At 42.8% G+C, this 19,851-nt stretch overlaps 1 protein-coding gene across 2 annotated transcripts; it reads right to left on the bottom strand.

Annotated features, from left to right (window-relative positions):
- Positions 1-92: 92 nt before the first annotated feature.
- rps6kb1a (ribosomal protein S6 kinase B1a) lies at positions 93-12,692 on the bottom strand. Of its 2 annotated transcripts, none has more exons than XM_086307749.1 (15): positions 11,589-12,692; positions 10,544-10,587; positions 9,711-9,831; positions 8,177-8,245; positions 7,522-7,669; positions 7,372-7,429; positions 6,159-6,259; positions 5,907-5,997; positions 5,726-5,816; positions 5,500-5,607; positions 5,334-5,396; positions 5,173-5,250; positions 4,979-5,086; positions 3,858-3,970; positions 93-2,575 (listed from the first exon to the last, which is right to left on the bottom strand). In XM_086307749.1, the coding sequence occupies exons 1-15, from the start codon at positions 11,658-11,660 to the stop codon at positions 2,311-2,313; spliced, it is 1,530 nt and encodes a 509-aa protein (XP_086163875.1). In that variant the 5' UTR covers positions 11,661-12,692; the 3' UTR covers positions 93-2,310. The 2 variants fall into 2 exon arrangements, with proteins under 2 accessions (XP_086163875.1, XP_086163876.1); XM_086307750.1 differs by lacking the exon at positions 11,589-12,692 and adding an exon at positions 11,245-11,582.
- Between the last annotated feature and the right edge of the window lie 7,159 nt (positions 12,693-19,851).

The raw sequence follows: 19,851 nt of genomic DNA, 5'->3' as shown, positions 1-19,851 counted from the left end.
GGTGAACAGCTTCCAGTTTATGGGAAAAAACTTGGACGTTATCACTGAGATACGCTGAAATGTTCTGTTGCACCAGCAGGACTCAGACAGGCTCTGTTCATTTATGTTTTATTTCAACTTCATTATGTACATGATACAGTTCAGGTGAAGGATCGACACAACAAATGTCACCAGTGACTAAAATATCCTTTTCAACTCGAGACATGTTATCAAGTAAGCTTGATAAAGTATGGTTCAAACATCTGTGTGTAAAATGCTCCTTAAACATACCTGAACAGAAGCAAAATGCACCACTTTTACATCACCGTGTCTCAGACACGACAGTCACACCAAACCTCCCACTCAGACCACGATCAAAGATGTACACATCCTAGAAAGGCATGACGTCAGCGGTGGTAATCAATCCCAGCCTTACACGCGCACACGCACTCACACAACTACAATATACAGCAAACTGTACATACATGATGTACTCTGTCAGCAAAGGCACAGTGCCATTCCCATTGGTTTTTGCATCATAACATCATCTATCTTTCCACTGCAAAAGAAAAACTACACTTCAAGTTTTTGGCAAGGAAAGTCTAAAATGAAGAAAAAAAAGGTTTCAAAGTGAAACTATGCCTCGAAATAAATACTGTAAGACGTCGGGCCTTTGAAACATTAAAAAAAGCTGCATCTGAGGTTCTTGTAAGACTTTCTATGGAAATAAAATTACACTGTACACGATTATAATTGCAACAGAAGTCAAATCAACTTTTTACACATTCTGCTGCCCTATGTGAATAATACTACATAATAAATACATAGTTTGCATAGTGTAGACAACGAAGTGGAACCACAATGGCACTTGAAATAAATATAAACAAAGTAAGCGAGTGGAGTGACGGCTGTTAAACACAGCTGCTTTACAGGAATGATCCAAATACATCGGCTCAGTCAGTAAAACCTAAAACATGAACCAAAAGAAGTTCCTACACAGTTCATTTGTAGAAAAAGGCGCAAACTTCCTGTGTTTTCATTTTTATGATTACCAGAAAAATCCCCAAAGCTTCAGCTCGTTTTGGCCAAACGTTACAGTCAGCATTTGTGGATTGCAGGGAACAATTTCAAAAACAACAACAGAAGTCACTCGTTTAGCTTTCATTAGCATTATGGGAATCTGAATCCGACCTTTGGTCATTTTTAGGATGACAGGGTTCAATGGCTTGACTCCAAAGGCTCATCTAGCAGCTTTACGTCGCACAAACATCGCACTCTTAATAGATGGTCTATTCACACAGGTGTGTGTTAATACGCCCTTACGCTTAAAGCCATGTTACAATGCACAAAAAGCACACTCACAGTACCTTAGACATGAATGCAGCCCATGTCAGTAAAAAAGGCAGTGATACCAATCTGGCTCAGAGTATTTTGGGTCAACATGCTTGTTGGTTTCCAACCATGCCAGTGGCAATGAGACTGCATGAGTTAAAAAATAAGAGCAGGAGATTTAAGTGACACACAAAGGCTTTTGGAGTCTGTTTACATTCAACACAAAGAAAACGATCAGTGTTTCTGGATCGGCGTCCCGCAGGAAGCCTTCCAGTCACACAAAGCAGTGCCAGCATTTGGTATCGACTGTGGTGGAAGTGATGCACTTGGCTGAAATTTCACTTGTCTTTTTATAGCTGCTTTCCTTCAGGCGCGCTCTTCACCTGCTCTCAGCTCTAGTGACGAAGGCGATCTGACTCTGTCCTTTAAATATAAAGGACCTAACCCTGTGAAACTATGATCCAATAAATCCACTGACTGACAGCGCGATCCGAAATTTCACAGAGTGACTGTTCAGATAAAATGTCACGATGAGGAAGAAACAAACGCTCCTTATTAGAGATCCTTTTCTCACTGTGATGGAGTAGACTCGCCGTAAACACTACAAGTAACGTTACCCTAGACTCGAAGATAAAAGAGCACCAGTAAATCCTACAGTAATGCCAGTTGAGTACATCTCAATCACCTGAGCCCACTCGTCAGCTGGCGTTTTTCAGCACACGTTCGGACAGAGTTTGTCGAAGAGCACCTCTCACACCGCTCTGCTAATTTATAAACTGCTGATTAGCTGTGGCGAGTTACAAAAAAAAAAAAAAAGGCCCAGGCTAAGTCAGGAGGTTTCAGGCGGTTAAGGAGGGGAAGGCGCTGCTGGAAGAGCTGGTGATCGGCGTTGACAGCGTCAGTCAAAGTAAAAAAGAAATCCTACAAGTCTCTTTGAAAGGACAAAAGGAAAAGGAAGGGACACTCAAAGAGGGCCGGCGTTCATAGGCGAGCCGAGCGTCATAGGTTCATTCGTAGGTGTTCGGGCCGCTTGGAGTTCATGGGGTACGCCTGCTTCTTGTAGGGCCCTACACTGATGCCTGAAGGGTGCCTGATGGGAAGCGGCGCAGAAGCCTCGGTGAAGCCGCTGCCGCTCGTGTCCATTTGCTCCACTGCTGAAACCTCCATGGGCTGGTCCATCGAGCTGCTGGGTGAAAGCAGAGATGGGCTGCCAGTCATCAAAGGTCCCCGGTGCCAGTTGCCCCCTCCTGCAAACTTCACCGGACTGAGGAAGAAGATATGACATACTTTGATTAGGCTCAAAGGCTGTTATGTGCACCACACGGCTACAGTCGTGAAAAAGTACACCAAAGCACACCATCACACACCAGGACTTACGAAGAAAACTTGTTTATTTAAATACAACCTGAGAATAAACAACACAACAACAACGTTGCTTCGGTTCAGTAAGACTTCCAGCTCTCTTCAGTCAGAGGTCTGGACTTTGACCGGGTCATTAAACCACATTTAGTGTTTTCTTTTTGAGACACTTGGATGTAGGTTCCCTGATGTGTCCTATGAAAGGATCCATTTAGGCCAAGCTTTAGCTGTCAGATAGAAAGCTGCATAATTGGCTCAAGGATACTTTGGTACACAGGAGTTCCACATTTGCTGCAAAACGAGCCCAGATCATTATCCCTCTACCACCACGCTCGGCCGGTGGTTTATGGCGTTATTGCCAGACATCTTCATTTTGGAACATTGTTCCAGAGGTTTTGTGGCGTGTACAGATACGACTTTGCAATCTAAGCCGTGCTGCCGTGTTCTTCTTTAGAGAAAAGAGCCTTGTCCTTGCAACCTTTGCCTTTTTCTAATTGTACTATTATGAACTTTCCCTGTCGAGTCTGAGATGTGGCTCTTAGGGAGTGCACGGACTGACGTGGCTTTCCTGGGTACAATGACAGTTGTGCTGAACATTTCCTGCTTGGGAATAATCGTTCCCACAGTAGAACGATTCACTTGAAATTATTTGGAAATGGTCTTGTGACCCTCTCAAAACTCATGGGCAGCAGCAACTGTTCCTCCTTGGCACTGTGTTAACACACACATTAATGCTCAAGACCAGCCAAAACATCTGCCTTTATGGTGGTGCTCAACTGATGATCAGTCAACTGCATTTGATCAGCAGCATCTGGGTTATTACTGTTTTAATGGGAGCAGTAAGGGAGTACCGTCCACTGATTCTGCATTCTGGCTTCAAATTATTTTGTGTTGTTGTTCATCTGAGGTTGTTTTTTTATTTAATGTTCTTATTCATGAAACCTTGCGTACAAGGGATGCGTACAATTACCCCCAAAACTCCAAAACACCCCTCACCTTCCCTATCCATGTTTTTATTCAATTCATTTAAGCTTTAATGACTTTATATGCCTTACTGTTAGCCAAGAAAATTTAAGCTATTCACAAGGTCAGCGAGTGAGTCATCAGGATGAAGACTTGTTTTGGGAAATTTTTTAAATGACCAGTGAAATCGGACAGATCTGCAGAGAAAAACAACATGCCGTTACCTCACAGGTGTTCTCGGGCTTCCCGGGAACTTTCGCGGCGAGCGGACCTTTGGCTCAAAGGAGAACTTCTCTTTGACGTTTTCAAGCACAGATGGGGCTACATATGTGAAACCCTGGGGAAGGGGTGGAGGACAAAAACAGAAAGATCTCAGCCCACTTCAAAGACCATCTTTCCAAAAACAACCCACAGCTGATGATGAGCAATGAAATGCTGAGTAAACCATATCATGCAATGCGGTGGAAAAGTGAGTGAAGCTTCCAGGAAAACCAACAGGATTAAACCAGATGGGACGCATTAACTGGTTCTCGTAAGACCCACTTGTCGAAAAGGGAACAAAAACAAAACACGAAAAAAACCCAGTATGTCCAGAACTAGCTGCTGTTTGCATGTTTTCAGACAACACAAACAGTCAGTGCACCGTTTTCTATTAAAAACTCTGCGTAAGTTTAGCAACATCAACTTTGCACCAGATATTTAGCGTTTTCCTACCTCACATCATCTGACCACAAACGATGACCGAACGAAACTCTACAAAACACTGACACGCAGGTTATGAGTCGTCTTTCATAGATCTTACCCTGCAACATTATTATACGCTCACCCACCACTCTGTCAGGTATACCTGTCCCAACTGCTAATTAGTGCACATAACTAATCAGCCAATGGCAGAGCAGCAACTCGCTCATTCACGCTAAACTCATACACATGGTCAAGATGACGTGTGAGGTTCAGAATGGGGCAGAAAGGTGATTTAAGCGACTCTGAATGTGGTTGCCGGTGCCAGATGGGCTGGTCCGAGTATATCTGAGAAACTGCTGATCTGCTGGGATTTTCCCACACCATCATCTCCAGAGTTTACAGAGAGTGGTCCAAAACAGAAAATAATCCAGTAAGCAGCCATTCTCTGCTAATGCCGGAGAAGGCTGGCCAGACTCGACCCAACAGAGCACTTTGGGACGTGTCGAAACGAGAGTCGCATCACGGACGCAGCAGCTGTGTGATGCTATCCTGTCAATGTGGGCCGGCACCTTGTTGAGTTACCAGTCAGTTCAGAAGGTTCACTAACACTTGCAAGGTGTAACTAATGAAGTGGCCGGTGAGTGAGGCACCAGTTACACACCAGGAAGACTTGATTGGCACTTTCACTGAGCATGGAGTCATCGGGGCTGTCCACTGGAGTCTGACTGGTGAACTTGGAATCAAACTGGCTGACATCATCAGCTGATTGCTGTAAAAATACAATAGTAATCAGGTTAGTTAATGACCTTCATGGCCACATTACACAGGACATCTCTGTGTGGAAGACAAACTCACCAGAAATGGTTTAAATGGAGGCTCTACTTTGCGAGCAAGGAGTTCGTCCCAATTTATAAGGCGGAAGAACGTATGGGCCTAGGAAACATGACAGCCGTTTTGTGTCTGCGTGGTTTTTTAAAAACATATTTTTCAAGCTCCATCTGAAAAGCGATGCCTACCTGGACTTCAGCTGCATCTCCTGGACCGCCCCCGAGTCGCAACGAGGCATTTCTCTTCAGCAACTAGAAAAAACATAAATATTCGTATTTTTGACAGCAGATCAGTGCTTTTTAACGAGACAGGCGTGTGAAGCGTGTGGGGAGGAGCAAGGCTTTAACAGCTCACCTTTTTCAGAAGGTCCCTGGCTTCTTGCGTGAGGTAAGGTGGAAGGCTGAGTTTACATTTTAAGATTTTGTCTATGGTCTTCTTTCGGTTTTCACCGGTGAACGGAGGCTGAGGGACAGCAGCAGATTGGAAACATTAGCTGAGCAGCACGATAAGGACGCTGTGAGTAACGGTTCCGGTTACTTGTATTAGTTAGTTATTAAGATGTTGACTGGTTTGTACTTACTGCTCCTGTCAGCATGTCGTACATGAGCGCTCCCAGACTCCACCAGTCCACAGCACGATTATGTCCACTCCTCATCAGGATCTCTGGAGCCCTGAAGAAGAAGAGGCAGAGGAGAAGGCGTGTCAAACCAGAGGCATGAATGTGCTGATGTGTATGCAAATCATCAGACTGTTTGCCATACATGTACTCGATAGTGCCGCAGAAGGTGTGGGTGACTGTTCCATCATGGATGGACTCTTTGCATAGGCCGAAATCCGTCAGCTTCACGTGTCCTAGAAGGTGGATGCGTACAGAGGACACGTTAGAAGGTTCAAGGTTGTGTTTTAATAGTTGAATGCAAAACAAGCAGAAGATATTTGCAAGAAAATCTCAGTTGGTGAAGGACATGTATCTAGGTCGGACGTTTAGTAAGCAGCTCCTAGTGTTTCAGTACCGTTGTTATTGAGCATGATGTTCTCAGGTTTTAAGTCCCTGTAGATGATGCCTTTTTGGTGCAGGTGACCCAGCGCCATTGAGATCTCGGCCAGGTAGAAACTGTCAACAGAAAAACACAACGCAGGTCCCATATTTAGTCGAATGCATTGACATTTCTATCCATTTTTCCTCGTTACTCTTCTATGTTTACGCACATTTCTTGCCCACGTTATGATGTAATGTTTACACTCCTGTGCCTTTCTGCACTCAGTGTCTCTCATTATTCTAGGAACACTACTAACCCTTATTTGTTCAGCACTTTGGTTCATGGAGTCTCCATCTACAGACTGTGTTTATAAGACAAAAGGACTCATACTGCAAGCATTCAGTCCCTGCTCCAGCTGAACAGTCCTACTGTTCCAGCTCAGTGTCTGAGAGACAGAGTCACCTACGTGCCTCCCTTCACGTAAGTCAGTTCCTCAAACTTTAAACTCCCCCGTGTGCCAATTTCCTCGATGTGATTGTTTTTCCTCGTGATGCTTTTTGGGGCTCCAGTTTAAATATGTCCGTCTGCTCCAATCAGAACACAAGCAGCTACTGTTTGTCTCTTTGTTGTATTCCTAGAAATATTTTGGAGAACCTGTTTTTGACTGAATGTGAATCAAAGTCACATCACTGGGTGTTAAGATGCCTCTTCTGTGGGTTAACATCCTAAATGCATGGTGCTGATCATGTAATATGCAAACATGCAAGTTAATGTAAAGATGCAACTACTGTATAAAGCAGCAAATCAATCTGTTCAGCAAGCTGGTAGGAAGGACTAATGTGAAACATCACAGTCACAGGAGTTAGTGTGTGCAACAAACAAAACACACAACTTCACACGTCTGGTCAAAAACAACAAATTGTATGAATGTAGATAACGTTCCTCTCAGTGGTGTCACTCAGACGGTCATCTCTGTTTTTGGTGAAAGTAGATATTAATAAGTGCCAACTTCCACCTACTCATGTTTGCGTACGGTGTGTGCACAACATGTCAGATGTATTTGTTTGTCACACGTGGTACGTAAGGATTCTTAGGGATGATATTTACATTTGTCCCTGTTTTCATTGGACACTGGCTTTGTTCGTGATAATGAAAGCTTGCAGCTGCGCTTACTGTGAGCGCAGTAAACTGAACTCAACCAAAAAAAGAAGACGATCGAGGTTTTACCAGCAACAGACCAACTCACCATGCTGTGTCCTCCATGAAGATTCCCTCTCTTTCCAGCTGCATGAACAGCTCCCCGCCTAGTTACCACATACGAAAACTCATCGTTCAAATGTATTCACACTGGGAATGAGGAGCTGCACTGATAGAATGACTGGGAATTCCTTCTCACCGCTCAGATACTCAAGGATGAGGTACAACTTTCCCCCCGTCTGGAAGGCATAGATCAGGTCAACAATGAACGGATGTTTAACCTCCTCCAATATGTTCCTCTCGGCTTTGGTGTGGGCGGTGTCCTTTGCGTTACGCACAATCATGGCCTGGACAGAAAAGCACAGTGCAGGGGTGTGAAACTATTTGGGCAATAAATCTTACCCCATTAGCTGGCACGAAACCTTTAAAACATCAGCTGCAGAGGCAGAGCGGGAACCGGGACGCCAAGATGGTAGCTACAGCTAAGTCTCATTAAGCTAATAAACAGTCATTAAGCGAAACCTCAGGCTTCGGGGAATATGAGCTGGTTTTTCAAGGAGAGCCAGACATGAGCTCTGTGTCGACAGCAGAGAGGAGGCAAGCTGAACAGAAGCAGCAGCTCTGAGGTGTCATGAGAAAAACGCCTGGTGCCATTATTTTAGGTTGGTTTGTCCTTCTGGCTTCGTAGCTCAGCGTAAGAGGATATCATATTCAGATCACCTGCTCCGGCTCGTAGCTATTGATACGGAGAACTCGGACATCAACTCTGCAACACCAGACTGATTGTGTATTCAGACACGGGCCAGTTTCTACGAATGAACCCGACTCGAGTACATGCAAGCAGATTTACTCACCTTCTTTAAAACCTTCATAGCAAATATCTTCCCAGAGGTGGCACCCGATACCTTCCGAACCTGGAACACCTGCAAAAATAATTTACATTTGTATAAAGACATTTAAGGAGGAGTGCTACAAGGTTCATCAAATTTTATCTAAGACTAAAGCGCACAAAGAAAGAAATGCATTTCCTGAAAGACAAGCAGCAGTGATACAACACAGATTTTTTTAATGTAACATCAAATATGTGCAGCACTCCCTCGCACTCTGGCATGGAGCTAAGGTCATAACGCCCATAATGAAACGCTGCTCTTACTCTGCGCAGTGAGAGCAGGTGAACGTAATGCCAATGCTTGCCTCTGGGTCTTACTGACTGTATCTATATGTTAGTTTGAATATCTTGAACTTCGGCTGACAGCTTCCAGAGAGATATAAGATGATTTTATAGCTAACATTATTGCTTAAGCATGTGACTTTTGTAGCTTATTTAAGACTTTTTAATACCACCTTTTCAAAAACTACGATGAATGTACCGTCACCTATCCTTTGGCTGTGGGGTCCAGATATTTTGAATTGGAAAAATTATACATTCGAGACACAAATTCAATCGCTCAGGTATGAATTTGAAAATCATTGTCTTTACTCTTAAAAAATAAGACTAAAATCATCTGTTCTTACTTCGTATAAGGAAAGGCTTGAGTTCTGACCCTCAGTTAAAAATACAGAGAAACTTTTGCCAAATTATGCAACATGACGACGATATCAAAACAGCTGCCAATGTGCTACATTTTTCTTCTTCTTTTTTCTTAATACGATTGTGTTATCTCATAATTCTAAGTAAGTCCCAAGTTACGGAAAATGACTTTGTTGTCATCTCCGTCAAAACCACTTCAGACAGAGCAAGTCATGCATCTGCTTGCTAAGTGAAAAATGTTTCCAAAATAACTAATGTGCTCTGTCATTGTCAAGTTTAGCAACGAAACATCAGGGAAGTTCCAGAGCTCTACATCCACAAAAATAAGGCAGAACCTACAATGTGCACTCATCTTTAAAATCTCCATTTGTCCTAAGATTTGATACAAGCAGCTGCAGACGGATTACTTTGATGCTTTATGTCTATGCAAAGAAAGGCTTCTACTTCTTTGCTTCAAGAGCTTACGGTAAAGGTGAAACAGGATTTCTTTCTTCCTACCACAGGAAAAATATTGCTAGATATTTGTGGGAATTGGAGGGCTGTTGATAAACAACAATGACACTGTAAACTATTGCCAAATTTCCCATTCCACCCACTGGAATTTCAAGACATCTGCAATGCCTCCCACACATACTGACACCAGGTCCCAGGCTAAGAAATATAAGTTGCATTTTACACGATTTTAAAAACAAAGGGTTTTTTTTGTTTTTAAATTAACGCTGCATCAAATGCATATGAATATGAAGATGTAAGTTAAGCCTTTTCAAACCCTAACTTTCAAGTCAAGAGGGGTCAATAAAAGGAGGAGGGAAAACGTGTCAGAGAGAAATGTCGATTTGAGAGTCTTGAGTCCTCACCTTCCCATAGCCACCTTTTCCCAAAACTTTCAGCAGCTCAAAGCATTCGGGCCTGATCTGCTCTGTTCCTTTGTTCACGCTGTTCTCTGAAATTTCAAACTTCTCACAGTCATCCATGTTACTGGCAAAACAAAGCAAAAAAATAAATAAAGAAGATAAGAAAGTAAAGATGAAACACAGGTTCAGAATATTTTGCACAACACTGTTAGCATTTTAGGATGAGTGCCACAAACACTTGAGCACCGTGACAACATTGGGTAATGGCTGGACTTTTTCTGATGCTAGTTTTATTTTATTTATTTATTTTTATGTATTTTGTTTGGGGTGGGGGGACTGGCTGAGTGAGATCAGTGCCCACTGCTAAAGCACTTCCACACAAAGATCCCTCAGATATTTCCAAGTGAGAACAAAGAAGCCAAACAGGATTATCACAGATTACAATGATTGTTTTACCTGCTAAATGGTGCTTCACACAGCACCACAGGTCTCCACCTGGATGCATGAACGGCTCTCAAAGCTACCAGGTTTCAGTTCACTTTAATGGGCAACCCAGCATTAGAAAACAAAACAACCCTGCTACAGAGGGTTGTTATGGTCTGGCACTACATAACGTATGTTAGTTTTCCATTAAGTTTAGTTGCAAATTTCTTATGGCTCAGAAGTACAATCAAGTTCGCTTAAAATTGGTTAGTTCTTTTACCAATTTAAAAACAGCTATGACGGGATTTAGGTTTTTCCAGATCCTGAAATGTTGACTCCCACGCATCCGATTAAGAAAAATGGTTTGTTCCCTTTTTCGAAACACAGTGAATCACAACATCGCTTATACTCACAAATCAAAGCTACTGCACTGCTCCATGTACTCACTGAGCTGCCCCTGAAAACAAAAGGGGACACCGGGACACAACATTTAGGCACACAGGAATGCGAGGGAGAACTGTTCTTTACTAGGGAGTCTGAATCAATCGGAGGTACATTACAGACCTTTTCATTTTCTAGCGATATATTTTTATTAGCCTAGTTCACTCAAAGTTAGGACAGCCTCACGGCTAACCAATACAGTTAAGCAGGGACGTGCTGTATGTCTAACACTATCAGTTTTAAACGAAACTGATAACCAGGAACGCAGCGACGACAGCAGACTCGTAGCCTCGCGTTAACGTTACGCCGCGGTGGGAAGGCTAGCAAAAGTGTGATCCTCTTACCTGCAGTGATGCTAGCACCGGTAGCATTTCAGCCTGTTGTTGGTCGGCTGGAGTATAATTTATTTGTATTATTATTATTTTCTAAAAAACGGTCAGAAAGGGATACACTACTGATTATATTAAAGTAGCTAACAAACCGCAGATATAGCATTCATGTGCAGCTAATGTAGCTAGTTACACGGCAATAAGAGCATCCCTCCGAAAATACCGATTAATAGCGTTGCCGCTCATAGCTCCATAATCGGACAACCCCTTACGCCCTAGCTACTACACCGTCAATTGCTATTGTTTAGCTTTCGTTATGCTTTATTTCTAACCTGACATTTTACCTTATTTTTGATTTCTTTACCCTCTGGCGTTGATATCTTCTCTGCTTGTACACTTTCAACTGAAGAATAACCTTACTTGTACTTGAGGGCTGGCCACCTTAACTTAAGCCACCCATCGTCCAAAACTTTAAGTAAAATCCAGAAAATGTAACTGTAATGTTTAATTTCATTGTAGCTAACGTTGTATGTGAAAGCACATTAATACGCGGGAAAAGAGTGAAAGATGACGTGTCCGATAATGGATACATGGGCACCGGTGTTAGCAACTTAGGCCTCGGAGCTGCTTAGTTCTAGCTAACTGGCTAACAGCAGGGACATTAGCCTTAGCGTTAGCATCAACTCACCCCATCCTCAAATTCTTCGTCAGAGACATTCTCATCCGGTTGATCCAAATCGATGTCAAAAACCGCGGCCATGGCCGCGACACCTTACTTGGCGTTAAATGACAAAACACAGGCCCGATCCGTCACCTCATGTGAGAGCCATCACCGTTACAACCGGCTACAGCAGAAAGCATGGGCTCACCAACCAAAACAACACAGGAATCGAACAGCAGCAGCAAAAAGAGCCTCTAGCGTCGGCCGGCGGCACTACTCTGCTCAGGCTGGACGAAAACATCAGGAAAGAGTTCCAGTAACGGCAGATCAGGAAAATAAATCCAGTAACTGAAAGAGGGAAAGTGGTCAGATGTGCCAACATAAACAAACAAACACACACTAATAAGAAAAATAAATAAATGAACGAATAAATATAGGTGGATGATTTATTTCCCAGTCTGTGCAAATTACATTTGAATTGTATTTAAAGATTTGCATAAAAACGTATTTATAGTACATGTTTATGAGAGAATGTATTTCATTTCCTGTGTTTTTTCCAAAAATATAGATGATAGTTTTAGACTTGGGTCAGAACAAAAATCAGAAATTGTGTCATGTGACACAGTAGTGCTCCATGCCGAACCCAAGTCATAATCTAACACTAACTTTATATATTCATCAAACAAAGGTCAGATGTATAATGTAAGCTCCTCTTTTATTTTAGCCTACTCACAACAGCAGATTGTAAGAATTTGCAGTCCTCGACTTAACAGATCTTCCTTTTGCTGCTTTCCAAACTTGCAGTACAGACAGTCATATTCATCATAATCTGATCATGTAAACGAGTCATGCAGTCCAGTGACACTGGACTTCTCTGAGAAATCAGAAATTGACCAAACATAAAATTCAACCACTAAAACTAGTGGTGGTTGACCACCAGGTGGTGTAGCTCAGCTGGTGACATAGCTCAGGGGGTAGAGCAGGTCACCGACGGTCTATGGGTCGATCCCTGTGTGCTCCCAGCTCCAGTCTGCCAACTGACCCCAAGCTGCCCTCCAATGCATCCATCAGAGTACGGAGATGCATGTGAATGTTACACAGAAAGCACTTAAATAGACTGACACAGGAAAAAGGGCTGGAGGTGTGAATGAGTCACACACACACACACACACACACACACACACACACACACACACACACACACACACACATATATATATATATATATATATATATATATATATATATATAATGCTTTCCAATTTAAAACCAGCTTTTGTGTATAACAGTAAATTTGAACGTTCACAGCTAACAGATAAAAATATCATTTAGATTAATGAGTTTGCACAGACTCCTGGATTAACCAATACAGAAATATTTTTTAAAAGTCATTTTATTAATTATTCCTAATTGAGGACAGCTGGGGCATGAAGCATCCATTGGGCTGTGGTTTAATAAACTTGCTCAGCACCGCGTGTTTAGCCTGCACAGGTTTTTGGGCAGGGGTGTGAATAATAATAATAATGATGATGATGATGATGATGATGACTTCCATCCAGACGATTCAGTATCATTCTGTCGGACTGACACACTTGTTTTTTACATGAGTCATCATTGCTCGTCTGAGTCAAAATATCTGCTGTTGTAAAGGCTCCCAAGTATAAGACGCTCATGTTCTGCTCTTTGCGACTTCTTCAGGTATTTCACATCAGGGTTTGTATACAATCCCCCTTTTTTCTTACCAGTAGGTGGCAGCAAGAAAAAGGCAACCTTTTTTTCTTCTCTCCTCATTCATTCATCCTGAAAAATGCCTGTTTATTCATGCTGTATTGCCGCGCTTTCATCCAATCCAAAACCATTACAAAATGCACCAAATGCTAATATATATTTGAATTTCTTGGTATCGTACTGATGAGGAAACATGTTGTGCCGCCTTTGGCTTAGAGCTTCAGGATGTCTTCTAGAATTTGTCTACACTGATACAGAGATATCAAAGCAGTACAGGTAAGTGTACCTTCCTGTTGTGAGTACACAGACAGGAAACCCTGTGGTGTTTTAGCTCACACAGAGGTAGCACACGAGCATCTGTGCCTGAGGCCGTTTATGGCCATGCTGTCGACGCTATATTGAGAGAAGCTTGCATGCTACCCTGTGATGTCTGCGGTACCTGTAGAAAGAAGCGGAATGAGAACTTGTTGCTATTTCCTCACATTGTATTTAGAAGCCTACTACACTTCTGCTTTTGTCCTTTTGGTGAGAAGTGTCACACTGTTCCATGTCTTCATCGTGAGTCATCATCATGTTGTCCTTGAAAGGATTTTGTGTGTGTGTGTGTGTGTGTGTGTCGGGGAAGCGGTTAAAAAAAATAAATTTAATGTCGACAACATTTTTGGAAGCAAAGGCTAACAGTACGTAGCGGTTTATTCAGCCCTGTCTGATCTGTCACAGTAAATATACAGTAAAATGCATAAATATATGGTGTGTTTATCTTCACCTGTTTCAGTGTCAGCCAGGTATCAAAACTAAAGCTCAATAAATCCATAATGATCAGATTTACTGAGGACAGATTCACTCTTAAAGAGACAGTTCATCTGTTGTGTTTTCACCCTGGCTATCTATGAAAAATACTTTGGTGTGAACAACCTGGTTTGGGAGATATCAGCTGTAGAGACGTCTTCCTTTTCTGGGATATGACAGAACCACATGAATAGGTAAAGAAAAACCCAAACTTTGTGAGAAGTATTATGTGGGAACTATTTTCTTTCTCCTTTTTACACTGGCCAACCAACAGGTGCCTTCAGCCAGCTGAGAGGAACAATACCAGAGTTTGCACTCTGTCACACCGTCACAGGTAGATGCACACTTCCTCCTTTGTGGTAATGTGGTTGACAGGTGTAGTTTGGTTTAAAAAAACAGTTCCTGCCTAAAAGGGCTCAGGAAAAGTTCATTTTTATTAGCAGAAAGAGACACTGCTGCTGAGTTTTGGGTGATTTGAACAGCGTAAGGAAAGCGCCATTTGCTTTTAGTTTAGTCAAGAGAAGTTCTACAACCAGTAGCTGTACAACTGGGAAACCCACACCACAACAGTCTAATAGAATAATTAGCACTACAGGGTAGAGGAAAACATCTGCCTCTTTAATGTATGTTCTGTATCCTGTATTGGCTCATAATTACTTTCCCAGTGTTAAATATGAGGTGAAGACAGGAAAAAGTCGCTCCAGTGTCAAACGGTGCACTTACAGCAAGAAAGGGAAGACTGAAAGTTAATCCACCCACATGCATCTGCTGTGACAGCAAAACTATTAGGATCACATATCGCAAATTAAACAGTGGATGGTAAAAGTGGATTTTCAACCTATTTCTCTGATAAAGGGCTAAAAATATACACTTTATATCAGTCGGTCACTTTTGCTCAGACAAAGTGAAAGCAGTTAGCATAAATGTGCTCCCTCTTGCAAGACAGTGCGTCTTTGAACGCTTCAACTATGCGTGACCTCCTGCATAGTACAGGAAAAGTGACAATGATTACAGACGAAATTCCCAGCATGTCTTTCACTTTAGGAGCCACAAGGTCAGCCTTCTTTTATTTGCCGGAGCGGTTTGCGGGGTTGAGGAAATGCCCCTCGCAGGGTAGCGTTACTCTGAGCGCTGCCTCAAATCCATCTGATAGTTTGTTTTGCTTTACCCAGTGATCAAAACCAGCTGCACCGGGTAACAAAATAGGATTTCTGTGTGTGTGTTCTCTCTATTGTTTAGCTTTGTTTATGTTTACAAAAGAACAGAAGAGACACTGGTAGAAAGTCACGGCGCTCTGTTGTGGGTCTGCGTGGTGACTTGAGGTCGGGATTGTGTTTGTTCAAAATCACTTAGCATATCAACTGACTGGGTTGTGCTCTCGTGTTTGGACTTTGTCAATATGGAAGGCCATTAATTTAAAAACTGAAGGTTAAAGCTGTCAGCGTCTTCATTTTTCTTTTTTTGCTGAATGCATACACCTGTGGTTTACTGAGAAGCTCGAGGGGGGCGGGGGCTCTACTCCAGTCTGAATGTGTTTTATGTGAACAATAAACGGCTGCAACACGAGAAAACTGTGTCGTTTTTCTGATTCTCGTTTAAATGGCAGGTGTTCCCCTATAACCAGGCAGTAGCCCTGTCATTGACGCCAATTTTTCATATTGTGACTAAGCTGTGTGAAAAGGTGACAGCAAAACCGACACACTGACGCACAAAAGAGGGTGGGGAAGTTTATTTTCCAAAAGAAAGTCCAGACTGCAAAGTGAACGTTGAAAAGTCAGCTATCTATGCATCTGCGCACCTGCAGCAAAGCAAAGGGCCACCAGTCACTAGTGTGGGTTCAAGCACAGTGTTTGCGTCAGGTTAGCGCCGTCGCTGATGAAAGTCAGAGTCATAGAAGCCAAAAACACCAGTGCAATACTAATTTAACTAACAGTTGCCCTTTAAAGACTTCTTATTATAATGGCAGGCATTCCCCTATAACTGTATAGTACCTGCTGATAACTGCAATCAAAATGGGGCTTTTTTGTTCCTTCTTTGAAATTAAAATCAAGATAAACTATTTAAATGTTATTCTGACTTTGTGATTCATCAGGATGAAAACAAACAAAAAAGCAATTTAGAGATGGCTAATTTGAAATATTAGCATTTTTATTATAAACAAATAGGTTTTTATTGCAAATGTGGAGGCTTTATGCAAGATTATTTGTACCCTCCCAAAAAAATAAAATCCAACCAAAAATTTGGGATTTTGTAATCAGAAGTGTTTTTCCTAACAATGGGCTCCCACAGACCAAATATTTGGTGGAACATGCAAAAAGTAGTCAGACGATAAATGTTTAATTTCCTTGAAGAAATGTAATTTCCCCCAAGATACTGATTGTATTACAAGATAGACTACAGTCAAACACTGGCATAAGCAAATAATTGAGAACTTCCTGTCAAATTTATTAACTAGACCGCCTAAAGTTAAGCTCCATGGTCCTTGTTCAGAGATAAAGGGGAGTTATAGTGATAAATACTGCGGGGCTCAGTGTTGAAACTACGAAGGAACCCAAGAGGAAAGCATCTGGAGGTGAGACTGGCAGACAGGCCACGGAAAGCTATTTTAGTGGAATATCGCTGAGAGATCTACATGAATGTGGGCACACAGCACATTGGAGTGGTGGAGTCTGGCATGTGTGTGTCCGGTTTAGTTTGCTGTGTGTGGTTGATTGCAGCACGGGCACGATTCATATAACCACATCGCATGCGTAAAGAGGCCACATACAGAGAATGAGGGCAAGACTAAAATTAGCTCTGAGCAGAATGGCACAAAAGATGAGAGTTTAGGTTTTAGAGAGTAATATCGTGATTTTAATGTCAAAATCTAGGCACCGGGGCTGTGGTGTCACATGTTTTTGGCTCCTGACACATCAACAGAAGCTCCTTTTTAAATTGCCAGCAGTAGCTAGTGTGTAACATGTTAAACCGATCTTTAGATTTGAACAAAAGCCTCTGACAGAACAGTCTTTCACAGCAGGCGGGCTTTCTGCCTGTAATGCACACAGCAGCCTGCACACAGGCCCTGACAGCAGTGCCATAGTGAGGAGGTAATCCTGCTAACATCCAGGACTGTTGACCTCCTCTGTAGCGCCACCAGTAAAGGTGGTTCTGATAAACCCATCCAGGATCGTTACCTGTCTCCGTTACCGTCCCAGTAAGTGAACGTGTCGCCTCACCCTACAGCACTTTCTTCAAAATCAGCTACTGGCGGTTTTTCTGGTTCTTTTCCAGCGTTGCCTAATTTGAAATGAAAAAGGACAGCATGAATGGTATGCTCGGAAGGCACTGTGAGGCATTCCTGTAATATTCCTTAGATGGCATCATGTCATGACAGACACCTGCACGTACGCGTAAAGCTGAGCTTAAGCAGCCCTCGGATCAGACCCCGTGCGGAGGAGAGTCCGTGCCGTCAGATTTCCGGCATTCCAAAGGTTGACTCAGTGATACTCGCATCAAAGGGGGTGTGCAGTTTCGAACAGTGTGTGCTGGGCTGTGTGGTACATTTCGGCGATTTTACGCCCATTCTACTCTCAGGCATGCTCTGCCTTATTGTGTTTCCTAATCTTAACACGGCGCTCACGTCCGCATGCCACACCTGAATGACGCAGTTTCCTTGGCAGAATTCCTGGGACATGAAGGTAGGACAAACTGTGAAAAACGTGACGAGCCATTCATGCAGGTTTACTACGAGTCCTCTCTGCCCTCTTACCACAGTAGGCACATTTGCGAGAGCAGCCTTGGCACAGTGGTACACAAAAGACCGATCAGTGCCAAATTGCTCTGAAGATCCTTTAACAGTGTAATAAAAACAAAGTTTATTCTTTACTTTTTACTTGCATATAAGTAGAGAGCGCGCAATGAAATTCACCGATCAATATAAAAGTTCAGATCCTTTTAAAACGTTGCACTGACTTGAAGTCCGTCCTGAGGTTTGAAAGGATTGAGGAAAAGGCAGGCGGAAGAGCAGAGGATGTGTGTTTCGTCACGGTGGCCACCTGGCGTCAGCCATTAGGCTGTCTGCTCCGTTGGCACTGTGTGGGCAGGAAAAGCAGACGCTTCTGCCAAATTATGCTCTGTTAAAATACCCACACATGATTTAGGTTCAGCTCGGGGCACGGAGATGTGTTTTGTTCCATCTGAGAAACAATACATCATCACGTGGTAATTGTTTGAGCCATTTTATTTAGGTAATTGTAAATCATTAACACCAGGGGCCAGCCGAGCAAGTGTTGATACTTCAGCTAGACGCTCCGCCTCGACCAGTCGAGGCCCATATCTCTCCTCTGAGTGAATTATGAGGAGTCTGAAGCTGCTGATAAGCCCGTTTGATCCTGGCATACCAAAGCACAACAAAGGCCTTTAGAAACGTGTACGGCAGGGTTAAGGAGACGGTGTTGAACTGGTCAGTCCTCGAAATGAATATGCTGGTGCAGTCAGACCACCGAGGCTTCTGAATGCAACAAGTTGGAAAATGAAAAAGTTTGGGTGGTTGCTGTGTGTCTTTTGTTTCTACATTTGCATTTATGTGTGTGTGTAAGCAGGCACAAGGTCTGCAAATGAGTCCAGTTGCATTTTGTTTAAATGTAGCTGTATTAATATGTATACTAATATTTATCTAGTTTAAAACTTCATATATCCAACACCGAACCTGCGTATTATTTACGCTCCGCATAGTAACATTTATATTTTTGTAATCTAATATTGCCAAACATCATCAACATGCTTATCTGTGAGATGTAAAATACTCTGCACTGAATAATAATTTATGTCCAAAAAAAAGAAAAATCATCTCAATTATTAAAAGTATTAAATTAAAACAGTTAACTATCGAACACAGGATGTCTCCTACTTCCTGGCAGGAAGGACACATCTTCTCCAGGTTTAAGTTTGACATCACATTCTGTCTATAAACGGCATATTGTAGCACAGCTGTCGTCCTAAACAGGGCATTATGTCACTAAATCCTTCTCTTGCGATCTGACAATAGGGTTTGGAGCTCGTTCGGCTTTTCCATGTTTTAACGGGGTGACTTTTCTTTGCAAGGCATCTTTGTACCATTTGGTCCGCCTGCTCACTCCACTGTGGTCTGACACGATCCCGTGACCGCTGCTGACAAAAACGAAGGACCTTATTGTGAGTCTGAATTAGAAAAAGAAAGAAAGAATGAAAAGAAATCCACATTGTCAGCATAATGTAATGAGACAGAATGTGAAAGGAACTAAGTGGATAACCAAATGCAGAGTGGGCTTGCGGGTGGGCGGGTGTTGGATGAAGTCAGTGATATTTCAGCATCCCTGGGTGTTCAGCGTGCTGAAAGGAGGGGCACAAACTGGAGAGCTAGAGACAGCGAGGGGGTGGCGAGCCATAGGCAGGCAGGAGGGTGCTGGAAAGAAGCAGCGCCACCAGATTTAACTGTAATATAGTTTATACAGCATATGGGGAGACCAGCGAGAGGACAAAAGCAGTGTCACTGCTTATCTATCAGTCCCCCGACCTGTTTAGACAGGCACGATTTGCATGTTAGGTTTTCAGACAGAGCCCAGGGGAAGGGTGGGGTGGGTGGAAATAGTCATCTTCATGGTGCTCTGGGTGTGGCTGCTCTGGGAACGGGACAGGACTCGGCACAGGTCACACGCCTGACCTCAGGACACAAGATCACGCTGTGTTCAAACACACCCACCAACACTGGGTTATTTTTTCATAACCACACAGAAGTCATGTGACATTTCAT

This window comes from Aulonocara sp. 'chitande type north' Nkhata Bay, linkage group LG10, assembly GCF_057382095.1.
Source record: "Aulonocara sp. 'chitande type north' Nkhata Bay isolate Kocher_YH1m ecotype deep benthic linkage group LG10, A_spYH_male_GT1.1, whole genome shotgun sequence".
In the NCBI taxonomy this organism is placed as follows: domain Eukaryota; kingdom Metazoa; phylum Chordata; class Actinopteri; order Cichliformes; family Cichlidae; genus Aulonocara; species Aulonocara sp. 'chitande type north' Nkhata Bay.
The sequence above is the reverse complement of the archived record's forward strand: the minus strand, read 5'-3'. Positions and strand labels throughout refer to the sequence as shown.